General features: G+C 52.9%; 2 protein-coding genes across 2 annotated transcripts; both read left to right on the top strand.

The window, feature by feature from the left end:
- Window positions 1–4,683: 4,683 nt before the first annotated feature.
- On the top strand, window positions 4,684–6,512 carry HOXD13 (homeobox D13). Its single transcript, XM_056110418.1, has 2 exons — window positions 4,684–5,461; window positions 6,262–6,512. The coding sequence occupies exons 1-2, from the start codon at window positions 4,684–4,686 to the stop codon at window positions 6,510–6,512; spliced, it is 1,029 nt and encodes a 342-aa protein (XP_055966393.1).
- A 4,978-nt stretch (window positions 6,513–11,490) lies between these two features.
- On the top strand, window positions 11,491–12,451 carry HOXD12 (homeobox D12). Its single transcript, XM_056110424.1, has 2 exons — window positions 11,491–12,064; window positions 12,213–12,451. The coding sequence occupies exons 1-2, from the start codon at window positions 11,491–11,493 to the stop codon at window positions 12,449–12,451; spliced, it is 813 nt and encodes a 270-aa protein (XP_055966399.1).
- Window positions 12,452–13,662: the final 1,211 nt, after the last annotated feature.

Here is a 13,662-nt window from a genome sequence, read left to right on the forward strand (position 1 = left end):
CGCCCCGCCGCAGCCAGCCAGCATCTCGGGGTACTTAGAAGCGACAGTAGGGGCTGGAGCAATAGCACAGCAGGTAGGGCGTTTGTCTTGCACGTGGCCGACCTGGGTTCGATTCCCAGCATCCCATATGGTCCCCCGAGCACCGCCATGAGTAATTCCTGAGTACCAGGAGTAATTCCTGTACATCGCTGGGTGTGACCCAAAAAGAAAAAAGAAGAAGAAACGACAGTAAAACTTGCAGGGACATCTAGCGCCAGACCCGGGGAACTGCGTGGCCGCCAGCCGGAAAGCGAGGCTTCCTGCCTGCCCTCGCTTCCCTCCCCTTTCTTCCCCTCCTACCCTGGACTTTGGGCATTTCTCTAACCTTCAGCCTTTGCCCTGCCAGTGACCACGTGCGAATTCCCCACGGAGATGATGTGCGCTGCGCAAGAAAAAGAGGGCGACTCGTTTGCTTATTTGCTTCTTTCATTTTCAAGAGACAGTGAGCGCTTATTGGACTCCAGTTAACAGTACTGGTTGAGAAGTCTGTGTCCCCGGATAGTTCGCACTTCGGTGCTGTGGGACAAAAGAGCAGAAAATTCCCACCTCCCCCAACCCAGTACTCTTTTCTTGTGCGGGGAGGGAATCAACAAATTATCTGGGTTCTCTGTCTCTCGGCCCTCCCCTGAGCTCCCCCTTCGGAATGGTTATGCTTCTGGGAGAGGGGAGGCACGCTGTCTCAGTTCCCGCCAGAACCGGAAAATTTCCCTCCAACGCAAACAAGGACACCCTGCACTATGGGAGAGAAATCTGGTTTCACCAACTAAAGGTTTGAGCTGGAGATGAGGTATTCATTGTTGTTCCATGAGTTTACATTTTAAAAGCTTGGTTGGTCTATTAATTCAAATGCAATATACTTCAGAAGTAGAATAGTTCGCATTTAGAATTCCACTGATTTTAGAAACTTAGAATTCTTTGGGGGTCAAAGTCTTTGTACAGCGGTAGGGCATTTGCCTTGCACGCAACCAACCTGGATTCGATCCCAGGCATCCCATACGGTCCCCCAAGCACTGTCAGGAGTAATTCCTGAGTGCAGAACCAGGAATAACCCCTGAGCACCACTGGGTCACCCCCCCAAAAAAATTCTATTGATGTTTCCAATCCAAATGAAACTGGGTGTTGCCTGCAGAGAGAAAATTAGCTTCAAAGTTCAAAGTTGGCAGCGCATGGGGTGGGGGGGGGCGCAGTCTTGGTTAAGAACACTATTCAGCCAGTTTTGCTGGATTTAAGATTTACTTTGAAATGAAACTTTTTTTTGCTACTCACAAGTTAATTAGGAGGGTGTCCTGTGACTTGTTGGCATGGCCATCAAGGAAAACAGTTTCAAAGGAACCCCAAGAATTCCACATTGATAGGACCTTGTTATTGCTGTCCTGGCTCTAATGGCCACCGATTATGTGGCTAATTGGGCTCATTGCTGTCTTGAAAAGTAGAGAAACGTCAGTTCTTCAATAAATCTAAACTGCAGCTTCACCTGGCCTTATTCCAACCCAGACTGAGACATGATTATAATATGCAAGGAGGAAAAGAACTGTAATTTCTAAAACATCATCAGTTCCCTCCCCCCCCCCAAAAAAATGTGCCTGTGGGGAGGCATAGAGGAAAGACTAAATTCTCTCTCCCTGTCCCCGCCCCCCTAAAAAGACCATTCAAAGTTTCTCACCAAATTAGAAAAAGTGGTAATCTGGTGTAGAGACATTTCTAGTTGGAAAAAATTCTCATTTAACACACACTACGTATATTATTAAAATCCAGTACAAAGTTCAGTCTGTACTATTTGCCAGCAAACGAAAAGTATCCCCATTATGTTCAAAACTGAAATCAGCCCAAGCACACATTATATAAGTAAAATCAAATGTTTCTGCAAATCAGCTTTAAAACTCCTACCTACCATCCCGGCTTGTAAACTCTGTGCCTGATGAGTTCTTAAGCAGAGCAGCTCTTGACTTTGCCTGGTACTCAACCACAGCCCTAAGATCCAACAGCAGCCGCTGCTCTGAGTGCAGGGTTTAGAAGCTCCCAGTGGGTCCAGTTAGAAGCTCTCTTCCAGAGCTGACACCCCAAGGGCTGTCTTAGAAGTAAGTTCACCAGCAGGATAGCAAGAGGTAATGATCCTTGTTCAAAGCTTCTCTAGCCTCAGAACACCTGCTGGGATGAGCAGAGAACACCCCCGCCCCCAACCCCCAAACATATACATACACATACACCCAAATAGTTGGATCTTTGCAAAGGGCAGTTGGAGACAGAGGCACTCCTAAGAAGTAATTTTTTACTCCCCTTTCTGCACTTTAAACTTAAAGGATCACTTAAAAACCATGGCAAGTTCTTCCTTCCTATCCTGAATTCTTTTCTTCACTTTTCAGCATATCCAGCCACTAAAATTTTTTTTTTCTGATAGTGAAGAGAACAGACATCCCATGGCACAAAATCAGATAGAAGCTTAGTTTTAAGTCATGGAAAATTCGTTGGTTCCAGTTATGTTCTAGAAATAATTTAACTTATTTCAATTTGAAACTTTGGGGATGGTTACAGAAAAATAATTTTAATGTCTCCACACTTCTCCCTCTGAGACAAAGAAAGGGAGATCAAGGAAAAATAAGATCATTTCTAGGTGGCATGTCATAACTAGTTTGATACTGAAATTGCTGTACTGAAATTTGGTACTGAAATTAGTCTTTTCTAGAATGTCAACCACTCTCTCCTCTGGTCCTGCTGGGGTTTTCAACTCACCAATCTAAACCAGCTCCTGTTGCTGTCCTTTTCCTTCTCTGAACTTGCCAAAACCGTTCTCACCAGCAAACCTCAATTCCCTATGACTTTCTGCAAGGTCCTAGGCCTTTCCACTCTCAGATCTGATCATGAACATGCCTGGGACTTCAAAAAGGTCAAATTCTTCCTGCCTTTCCTTTCCAGCGCCCCTCTCATAACTTTCCCCTTTATTTGAGCCTTTTATGGTTACTGCATTTTGCGTGTCAACACTCCCAACACCAGCAGCCCACCCTGGAATGCCAGGCCAGACCCAAGAGGGTTCCTTCTTCTGCTTGCCCATCCACACCTCCAACTAGATCTAGCTAATATGCTGGCCTCACCAACCAAGGGATGAAGGTGGGCTGTCCTGGGGAGCCCTGAGGAGCCAAGAAACAATATAACTGGTTGGGAGATCAGCACCCTTCCAGCATCTGCAGTTTAGTGGGTCTAATAGTGCTTGTAAGTTGGACCCTTAAGTTCACCGCAGGACTTGTAATGGGCCCCCATTAATGACTAACTTGGGGGAAGGGTAAACTAAGGCGCTTTAGTGGAGGAATGAAGACAGATCCGGTGAAGTTTTTCTTTTTCATTCTTTTTTTTTTCTTATTTAGAACAAGGTTTCTGACAGCCATGGGAGTTCTGACAACCCCCTGAGAGTTGTCAGACCCCTTTCCTCTGGAACCCCAATTTTCCTTAGAAAATAACATCTTCTTAGTATATCTCTCTCAGTTCTAACAGTTGGCAGTTTGGAAAAGAAAGCGAAACAAAGGTCCCTGGGAAAGAGAAGTTTTCAATTAATTGGTGTAACTGGCAGCGGGGCGGGCCGAGGTTGGGGGGTGGGGGCGGTGGCTGCAAAATGTAGGAGACGGGTCGGGTCGGGCTACAAGCCGCGCACGCTCAAGTTTGGCCCGGGGTAGCAAAGCGGTTTACCCACGCCCTTAGCTGGGAGCTTCTGCGGGTCGTGACTGACGAAGAGCCTAGAAGAAGCATCTGAATTTTTCTCAGATCTCTTCCCGCTTCTCCCACGAAGGCCGGTCTCTTTTTCTGCTCAACTTACTTGTAAATCTCTGTGTTCCATCCAGGATGGCGCTTCATGGGCCTCTTCTGGAGAGAAAGCCGGTGTGTGTAGGTAGTGTTCTGCTCCAACTGACCCAAACCCCGAGGCTCCATGCAATTGCTTGCGCGAGATGCCTTCGCCCCGTAGCAATGCAATAACATAGGGAAAACTCGCTCGTTCGGGTGTGAGGTCCTAGGCCAGCTAATTCCACAAATGAAGCAATAGGATCCCAACTCGGTCTGTTTTCACATCTTTGGTACCATCTCTGTCCTTCGCCTTCCTTGACTTGTGCAGCCTGAGGAGCGGAGGGGAAGGTGGCACAGCGCCGTGGCCGGGTCCCGGCGCAGGCCCGGGCGCCTGTCTCCCTCGCAGACCCGGCCGAGGATGGGCCGCCGCTCAGTTGGCGCGGGGGGTGGCTGCGGCGGCCGCGCCGGGGTCCGGGGGAGGGCGGACAGGGGAGAGGCGGGGTGGGGGCCCGGTGGGTGGGTCCTGCGGGCCCCGGGCCCCGAGCCCGGCGCTCCCGAGCCCCCACCCCCACGTGGCTGCGCGCAGCCAATGGCGCGGGCCCGAGCTGAGCCCTCGGGGAGGGAGGCGGCCCCCCGACCAGCCCCGGGCCCCCTCCCAACCTGAACTTCGTTTTTATAAACGTCCCGCGATGAGCTAACCTGTTGGAGGGCGGGCAGGCGGGCGGGAGGCGGGAGGCGCACGGAGGGAGCGAGGGCGAGGGGAAGAGGGCGGGAGCTAGAAGCCGAGAGAAAGGCGAGGAGGGAGGCGGCTCACCGCGCCATGGTGTCCTGCGCGGGGCCGGGGCCGGGGCCGGGGCCGGGCCGGGCCAGGCCATGAGCCGCGCCGGGATCTGGGACATGGACGCGCTGCGCGCGGACGGCGGGGCCGCTGCAGCGGCCCCAGCCTCGTCGTCGTCGTCGTCGTCTTCCTCGGTGGCGGCGCCGGGCCAGTGTCGCGGCTTCCTCTCGGCGCCGGTGTTCGCCGGGACGCACTCGGGGCGCGCGGCTGCTGCGGCGGCGGCGGCGGCGGCGGCGGCGGCGGCGGCGGCCTCGGGCTTCTCCTACCCCGGGACCTCGGAGCGCGCGGGCTCCGCCTCATCCTCGTCGTCCTCGGCGGTGGTCGCGGCGCGCCCGGACGCTCCGGCCGCCAAGGAGTGCCCGGCACCCAGCGCGGCCGCCGCAGCGCCCCCCGGCGCCCCGGCGCTGGGCTACGGCTACCACTTCGGCAACGGCTACTATAGCTGCCGCATGTCGCACGGCGTGGGCTTGCAACAGAACGCGCTCAAGTCGTCGCCGCACGCCTCGCTCGGAGGCTTCCCGGTGGAGAAGTACATGGACGTGTCTGGGCTGGCGAGCAGCAGCGTGCCAGCCAACGAGGTGCCCGGGCGAGCCAAGGAGGTGTCCTTTTACCAGGGCTACACTAGCCCCTACCAGCACGTGCCTGGCTACATCGACATGGTATCCACCTTCGGCTCCGGGGAGCCACGGCACGAGGCGTACATCTCCATGGAGGGCTACCAGTCCTGGACACTGGCCAACGGGTGGAACAGCCAGGTGTACTGCGCCAAAGAGCAGCCCCAGGGCTCCCACTTTTGGAAATCGTCTTTTCCAGGTAGGGACGGGAAGGGGGAGGACGGAAGGGAGGGCGAGAGTGAGACAGAGTCAGGGAAAGAAAGAGCTCAGCATACGGGCCCCAACTGTGAAGTGGGCATCTCTCCTCCTCGCCCAAACAGGGTTCACCTCCACCAACAGTTTGCTCAGTACGTGTGAGCTCTGGTCCTTGCGCCTGGCTTTAAACAGGCCTCTCTCACAATTCTCTCTTGGGAGTAGGCTCAAGCATGTTTGTGTGTTTGTTTTTCTTTTAAAATTGAGAATCTTTTCGTGCCATTGCACGGATTTTGGCTCCACCACCCCAAGAGTTGTCACAGACTTGGACCCCATTTTTTCAAGGACAGAACTTCTGTAGACTGACCACTAAAACTGTATCAACAGAGTTCAGTTTCCAAACACAGAAACCCAAGAAATCAAAACTTGAGCAGACAACCTGCGTTTAAAACCAAAACCAAAAAAAAAAAGTGCTTGTGTACATTTACGTGTGTGCAACTGGCATTTGCAGAAACTGTCCTCCGGAGGGTCCCCAGTAACCTTGCCATAAAATCACAGGCTTGTTAAGATGCCCATTTGAACAACCATGATGATCCATCAAGTTCACCTTCACTTTGAAGTGTAAATAATCTTTCTTTAATAACCTGTGAATAATAAGTCTATATAAATAATAATAACAATGTGTAAATAAACAGCCTGACTTTCTTTATTCCCTGTACCCTCTCCAAACATAGGCAAACTGCCCCCAGCTGGGGGCCCCAGATATCTTGTTATAATTTTTCCCATGCTATTTTTTTTTTATACCAGGGGATGTGGCCCTAAATCAGCCAGACATGTGTGTCTACCGTCGGGGAAGGAAAAAGAGGGTGCCGTACACCAAACTGCAGCTCAAAGAACTGGAGAATGAGTATGCCATTAACAAGTTCATTAACAAGGACAAGCGGCGGCGAATCTCGGCTGCCACAAACCTATCTGAGAGACAAGTGACCATTTGGTTTCAGAATCGAAGAGTGAAAGACAAGAAAATCGTCTCCAAACTCAAAGACACTGTCTCCTGATGTGGGCCAGATTGGCCACCAAGAGTTTAAGTGCTTCAATTGTCTCCAAAAGACCTTTGGAAAGACTTGAATATGTATTTAATTCCCCCCTCCCTTCTCCTCCCCTCTCCGCCAATGATGGCAAATTTTGTGAATTTTCTCTTTTCCCTTTATCTGGTTCTAAATTTTTTTGCAGCCAACATGACTTTGCTGTTGTTTCTTACTTGTTTATGATTGATTTGTTTTTGTCTAGGCTTGTTTTTATGACGTTTTTAATGTTCTGTTTTCCCCTCCAGGCCAGTATGAAGGACTTGAAATGTTTTTAATACTCCTCCCCAAAAGTGAAGTTTAGAAGTGCCAGTCTGATTTAGGATTTTCACTTAATATGCCCTTTCCAGCACTGTCCATCTTCATTGTCCATTAAGGCTGAATCATTTGCAGCCTTATCCTGTGATTGGGTAGTTGAATCATTAGCTCTCAGCCGTCACCCTGAAGCTAATGGAAAGAGCTCTGGGTAGGCATGGACTAAAGTCATTGAGAAAGTCTGAAATCAGGCAGGAGGTACAGCCTTGGCTTTAAAAGCAGCTGCCTTATGAAATAGGGTTTACATTGATACTGGAATGAGGACAATCTTTCCGACTTTGGTTTTTTACTTGCTCTTGTAGTCGTCTGTTTTTGGTACCCCTTGTAGATGTTTGCGCTAACCACCTTTAAATAGAGAAATAATTAGTAAAATAAAGATGCCTTCCTTTCCCCACCTTTGCAGAAATTTAAATGACTGTAATTGGCAGAGTGACCAATGGAAGGTATGAATCCACTCCATTTTCTTAGCCTCTGTGGGAGTAGAACTGAAGCCATCCCCTCAGCCTCCCACCCTAAAGAGGCTGCATAATGACCATGGACAAGAGATTTTATCTGGAACCCAATGAAGAACTTGAATGTCTGAACAAATGTGTTGAACCTCTCATGGAGCTTTAAATTGTCTAAGAAATTTGAAAACTACAGAGCTGTAAGGCCTGAGAAGAAAAACAATGTTTTCTAAAAGTGATGATAAATAACTACTTTCAAAGTGCTGCATATTTATACAATTGAGAGATTATTTTTGTAGCTGCAATGTCTGTGAGCTAGAATACCTGGGCAGTGCTTCAGGCATTTAAAAACTACATTTTACTCCTAGGGAGATGCAAATAAACAGAACTCTCTTGTTTCCTCTGAGTATACATTTGTTTTCTTTTTCCAAACCTGTGTCACCACTAGAAACTCTGCTTATTTATTATTATAAAATCTTGTCATCCTGAACACCATGATGTGCTCTATATTTGAAGGAAATTCTGGTCTCAGAAACCTCCAGACTCTCCACTTCTGCCCCCACCCCCAAACCCCCCCTTCAACTTTAACATAAACAGTGATATCTTTAAATGAGGATAAAATGTGTGGTGTCTAAAATGATCATTTTAATGGGAGAAGCAAAAAGTACACTTCAATAAAGATTATTTATCAATATTGTAAATTTATTCCAATAATTTTGTTTCAAATGAATATGATATAACGGGGTGCCCAGGTGTAAGGGAAACCTGCTCACTTAGAAGTTTGCTTCCTAGAAAGGGTATTACAAATATCTACTCTAGGAAGTTCCTGAAATTAGACATATCCATATTTGGCAACTGAAAAAAAATTTTCCAGCAATCCCTTATCTCTTCTTAAGACAGCCTGCACACAGCAGCTGAAGACTGAAACCGAGATTGCATGCTCCAGAAACTTTTAGGTGCAATTTTTAGGCACTGGGAACTTCTTGAGAAAGTGCCACGTGAGGGGTGGGGGGAAGCTGCCGACCTGGTAGCCTGGTCCATTATTCTGTGTGAGCACCCCAGGATAGTCCACTAAGTGGTAAATGTGTTAAACTGTGAGTTAATACAGTTGTTCAGGCCCTCACAGCATAAGCAGGCTGCTCTGCCAGGAGGCCCCCGGCTGGATCTGCCCAGGAAGGTGCAGAGACCCAAGGTTCTGAGGTTCCGAGCTACTTTCGGTTTCTCTGGCCCAGTTTGGCTTCTTTCCTACCTCCTAACGGGCTGTGGGTGGCCAACTCATTTTACTCGAGAGAAAAAGAGAAAACAGAAAAGTGACCATAACTCAAACTCTGGAAGAGAAATAGAACCCTGAAACTGGGGGCACACACCATTCCCGCCAGCTTCCACATTCTATTTGGTAAAGTTTCTAACATTACACTCTTTTCGGCAAGATGTGTTTGCCTAGGGCCAATCTCTTGTTTCTCCTCCAGAGGTTTCTCCCACACCATCTCCCCCCTACTTTCTTTCTCTCCTTACCCCCTCCCCTCCAGCGCACTGCATTCCACCTCCCTCCCGAGGGCCGCTGCCCAGGTCTCCGGTAGTGGACTGGAGAGGTGGCCTGCAGCCCTGCTTTCCTCGGTGTCTGGCCATCCGTTTCTTCCGCCTGAGAGAAAGGTTGCTGGAGATTAAAACTGTGCCTCAACGCTCTCCGGTGTAATTTAAATTGATGGATAAATCAATAACAGATGAAGAGCTTGATATTGATATAGTTTCCTCCTAGATTTTGCATCCAAGAGCCAGCAGAGGAGCGGGAGTGTGGCCGGTGGCAGAAGCGCTGAAAGGGAGGCCCGCGGGGAGCTGGGAGGCGGGGAGTCGGGGTGGGGCGTAGGGGGGGAGTGCCCCGTGACGGAGACTCCAGCGGGGCTCGGGCACCCGCGAGGCTCGAGAGGACGGGTGGAAAAGCACTGGGCGCGCGCGTCTGGACACGACTGCCGAGTCCCGACTCACCGCCAGACAAAGAGGACAGCCGCCGCGCTTGTCGGTATCTGGCAGCCAACCGGGTCCCTCTGGCCCCGCCGCCCGGGCTCACCTTGCCGCCAAGATCCCCGGCTCTCCGAGACGCTCGGCCGCGCCGGGCAGCGGGCCGTGACCGCACGGGCGGGCGACCCCAGGCCGGCTGCACCGCCCTTCACTGTTGATCTTGACCGTGCGGCTGCGCCTCTCCAGGCGTGGAGCTCGCTCGCCATCTCCTGGGCACTTGGCGGCATTGGCAGAGCTGGCCCTTGAGCTCGCAGACACAGCCGCCTTTTCCCAGTCTCCAGCCCATTTCGCACTCTCCAGCCAGCCCTCCTGCACTCCGCCCCCGACCCCCACCCGCGACCCCTCCTCCCTGCGTCCCGCACCTCCCAGCAAAGCAACTTTGCCTGTGGGACCCGGGAAATGAGAAACTCAAAGATAGGATGGGGCGGGTGGCACCCTTCTGAGAGGAGGTGAAATGCAGAAATTCCAGTTATTCTGTCTTTTCTGTTTTTCACTTAGTTTCCTTTAGTCCTCAGCGGCAAACCGCCCCTGTTTGTGGGTGGGAGGGGTCGCAGAGGTAATTGCCTAAGGGTTGGGAATAAAATCCCAGAGAAACGCTGTGTATCACGAGATGGGAGGAGAGACTCAATGGATCTCTGGAGCTGGAACTTTCAAGTCCCACAAAAATAGGGTGAGTTTCCCCAAAATGAGAGCCTGGGTTCCCTAAGTCCATAAGACTCAGGATTGCTGTGTGTGGCCTCCACCTCAAGGCAAAGGCTCCTGTCTTCTCTACTAAGCTCCTTGGGAAATGCTGACACCGCCCTGGGCAGCCCCCACTCCTGCCTCAAGCAGGGGGAGGAAGAAGTGGATTGGTACCCCAGAGCCACCCAATTGGTCGCCATCACTCACACAATAAAGTCGCAGAAGCGTGGTGGTCAGCCTTGCCCTCCGGCGGCGCCTGTGTGGTCTCAGTGCTGGAGCTGAAGGCCTAACCAATTCCAGCTTGGAGAGGGCGTGCTGGCGTGGGTTGGGGGTGCACTTCAATAGGTCACTAGATCCCAGGGGAGTGGAAAGCAGGAAAAAAAAATCCCGCCCTCTGGTCAGACTCACCCAGACCCTGGGGGCACAGGGGTTGCTGCCAGTTTGCCTTCTGAAAGAGAGCACTGCTCTGTCCCCCTGATCCACAAACCCCAAGCCAATAGCAGCTGCAGCTTCTGGAGGCACAGAGGGAGAGACTGCATGGGTGTGCCCTGGCTGGCTCTGCTCTCCCCACCCCTGCACTTGCATCAGACTCAGGAAGCACTTCCACAGAACAGATGCACACCTTGGAGCTCTGTTTTGCATGATATCTCCCAGGGGACTTCTGAAGGGAAAAGGAATGTGGCCTCTAGCTGACAGAATCTGGTCATCGGAGCTTCCCAGTACCAGACCAGTCTTCTCCTTGAACCTTGATGGCAACATCTCTTGCAGCGCAGCGAAGGGACACGCTACCAAAAAAGCAGTGTGAAGCTTCCTTGTTAGGTGTCAAGCCTGGTCTGCCTGAGACTCGCTATTTCTCCAGCAACAGCAGTCTTCTCTGATTGCCTACAGCCCGGGGCTCAGCAGTGCCAGGTCTTGGTCAGCAGACCCTGAGTGCAGAGGTCTGGCTACAGTCCTTCTATGGGGGAAGGACATGGAGTTAGCGTTCCTCTGCTCTGGAGACAGACCCAGTGGCCCCACTACACCTCGGGCTCGGCAGACCAGATGAGAGAGAAGCCTGTGCTATGGGAAAAGCCTCCGCTGCAAGTTGAAAGGGACTACAAAAGAAGCAAACCTGCACCACCACCCTCACCTAGGTAGTGCGTGGAAAAAGCCGGGGTAAAGTCAATGGAAACCAACAGGAGTCCCAAGGGACATTGATTGGGCCAGAGGCACCCGGTTCTCTGAAGCTTGCCCTAAACTCAAGCGACTTCTCTTTCTCTTCACAGGCCTCCGTGCTGCCAGACAGCCTCGTCCTCTGCCACGGAGTACTGCGGGTGTTATCATAATACACTGAAGGGGGGGAAACGGGTCGGGGGGATGTAGGCGGTGCTGAAATGACCGACTTTGAAGAACCTGCAGGCCAAGTTTCGTCCAATCGTCGGAGACTGTCCTCTTATTCCTGGTTGTAACTAAATACGGCCCGCCAGCGCAGCCGCAGCCCTTTGTTGGAGATGTGTGAGCGCAGTCTCTACAGAGCGGGCTACGTGGGCTCGCTTCTGAATCTGCCGTCACCGGACTCCTTCTACTTCTCCAACCTGCGGCCGAATGGCGGCCAGTTGGCCGCGCTGCCTCCCATCTCCTACCCTCGCGGCGCGCTGCCCTGGGCCGCCACGCCCGCCTCCTGCGCCCCTGCGCAGGCTGCAGGCTCCACGGCCTTTGCCAGTTTCTCCCAGCCCTACCTGGCAGGCCCTGGGGCTCTGGGCCTGCAGCCCCTGGGCGCCAAGGACGGGCCAGAAGAGCAGGCCAAGTTTTATGCACCCGACTCGGCCGCCGGGTCCGAAGAACGTGGCCGAGCGCGACCGCCCTTCACCCCCGAGGCTGCTCTGGCCCCCGGGGCCGCCGCGCTCAAAGCGGCTAAGTACGAGTACGCGGGTGCGGGCCGCGCCGTGCGGGCCTCCGCGGCTCTGCTCGAGGGGACCCCCTGCGCCGCTGGCTTCAAAGACGACGCCAAAAGCCCGCTCAACTTGAACATGACTGTGCAGGCGGCGGGCGTCACCGCCTGTCTGCGACCTTCGCTGCCCGACGGTAAACGGTGGCCAGACTCCCCAGGCCAGTCCGGGCTGGGATGGGAGGTGGGGTGCCGGGGAGAGCGTGGAGGGGAGGACGCTGCCGCCGGGGGTGGGCACGCGACCGGGCGCGGGCCGGACTGACTGGGGTCGCGGCTGTGTTTCAGGCCTGCCGTGGGGGGCGGCCCCGGGGAGGGCCCGCAAGAAGAGGAAACCCTACACCAAGCAGCAGATCGCAGAGCTGGAGAACGAATTCCTCCTCAACGAATTCATCAACCGGCAGAAGCGCAAGGAATTGTCCAGCAGGCTGAACCTCAGCGACCAGCAGGTCAAGATCTGGTTCCAGAACCGGCGGATGAAGAAGAAGCGGGTGGTGCTGCGGGAGCAGGCGCTGGCGCTCTACTAGCCGCCGCCTTGCCGGCGACACGGCCAAAGCCGGGCCTTTTGAGGGCCGGAGTCTGATGTGGAGAAGGAGCCGGGACTAGGGTTTTTCCTTTCGCCGGTCCCACGTACTCTCCCGCTCAGGCTGCACCCACAGAAGCCCCCAGATTCAGAGGCCTGCTCAGTGGGAGCTCTACACTCTGCGAACCTTGTGAGGAAGTTACAGTACAGCCTTGGCCTTGATGCTTTGAGTGGGGACCTAGGATCACCTGTCCTAGCTCTTAGCAACTGTGGGATATTTACACCCCGGCTCAAGTTAACTGCCTTTGCTTCGATTGTTCTGCTTCCGCGGGTTCCTCGCCCTGTCCCCCTCTCCCTAACCCTTCCTGCACTCAAAAAGCATCCAACTGGAGCCCAGAGAATAAGGGATTTAGGAAGATCTCAACTAGAGCAGACCGGACTGAGGCACAATACTCTCTTTGCAGCATCAGCTCCTAGTGGCAAAGCCAGACTCTGAAGGAAGGAAAAGGCGCCATCCCCCCTCCCTTCTACCCAGGCTGGTTTGAAGGACAAAGGCCGCCCTAGACCTTCAGACTTGGGAGTGAAGGGGAGGAGAGGGATGGCGGGACAGAATGAGAGTCGTCTAGGAGTTGGAGCTGGATAGGCTCTTCCAAATGGGCAGAATGAATTGGATACTTCCTCAGCTTCCAGGGTTTGTGCTACCAGGCAATCTCCTCTCTCCCCTCTCCTCACACAGATCTAGGTCAGACCCTAGACTGTGTCACTGGAGCCCCCACCCCCTCCCCAGATCTAAGTTCTAGCCAGAAGAGCTGGTGGTCCGCTTCGAGACTTGGTTGCACTGGGGGTGGGGGGAGAAATATCATCCCCACAAAGCTTAGGGTCAGGGGAGTGAGCAACAAGGGGGAAGGGGGAAATTCTACATTTTTTTACTGCAAATATGGCATTTTTGTCAGGTGGGTAAAGGTGTGGCCATGTTTTTCTTGACTTATGATAAGGGCTCACTGTAGAGAGACAAGAGAGCACCCTCTGGCAGGAAAGGAGAAGCCCCTTCAGATCCTCATCCTTGGTTACTAGTCCTGATTAAACTGACAGAGAGGGTCAGCTGTGCCCCTCTCCTTGCCCTCTCTCCACTGGCCATCAGAGGTCCAGCTGCTGTGCCCCTGATGGAGGCCCCCCCGGAGCCTACCCCAGAGGAGTCCCGAGCCCCCAGGGCCC

This window comes from Sorex fumeus, unplaced genomic scaffold (genome assembly GCF_029834395.1).
Source record: "Sorex fumeus unplaced genomic scaffold, SorFum_2.1 ptg000009l, whole genome shotgun sequence".
Classification (NCBI taxonomy): Eukaryota; Metazoa; Chordata; class Mammalia; order Eulipotyphla; family Soricidae; genus Sorex; species Sorex fumeus.

Coding starts and splice junctions, on each gene's coding strand:
- HOXD13 (XM_056110418.1), top strand. CDS start 4,684: ATGAGCCGCGCCGGGATCTGGGACATGGACGCGCTGCGCGCGGACGGC. Junction 5,462..6,261: donor TTGGAAATCGTCTTTTCCAG/GTAGGGACGGGA, acceptor TTTTTATACCAG/GGGATGTGGCCCTAAATCAG.
- HOXD12 (XM_056110424.1), top strand. CDS start 11,491: ATGTGTGAGCGCAGTCTCTACAGAGCGGGCTACGTGGGCTCGCTTCTG. Junction 12,065..12,212: donor GCGACCTTCGCTGCCCGACG/GTAAACGGTGGC, acceptor GCTGTGTTTCAG/GCCTGCCGTGGGGGGCGGCC.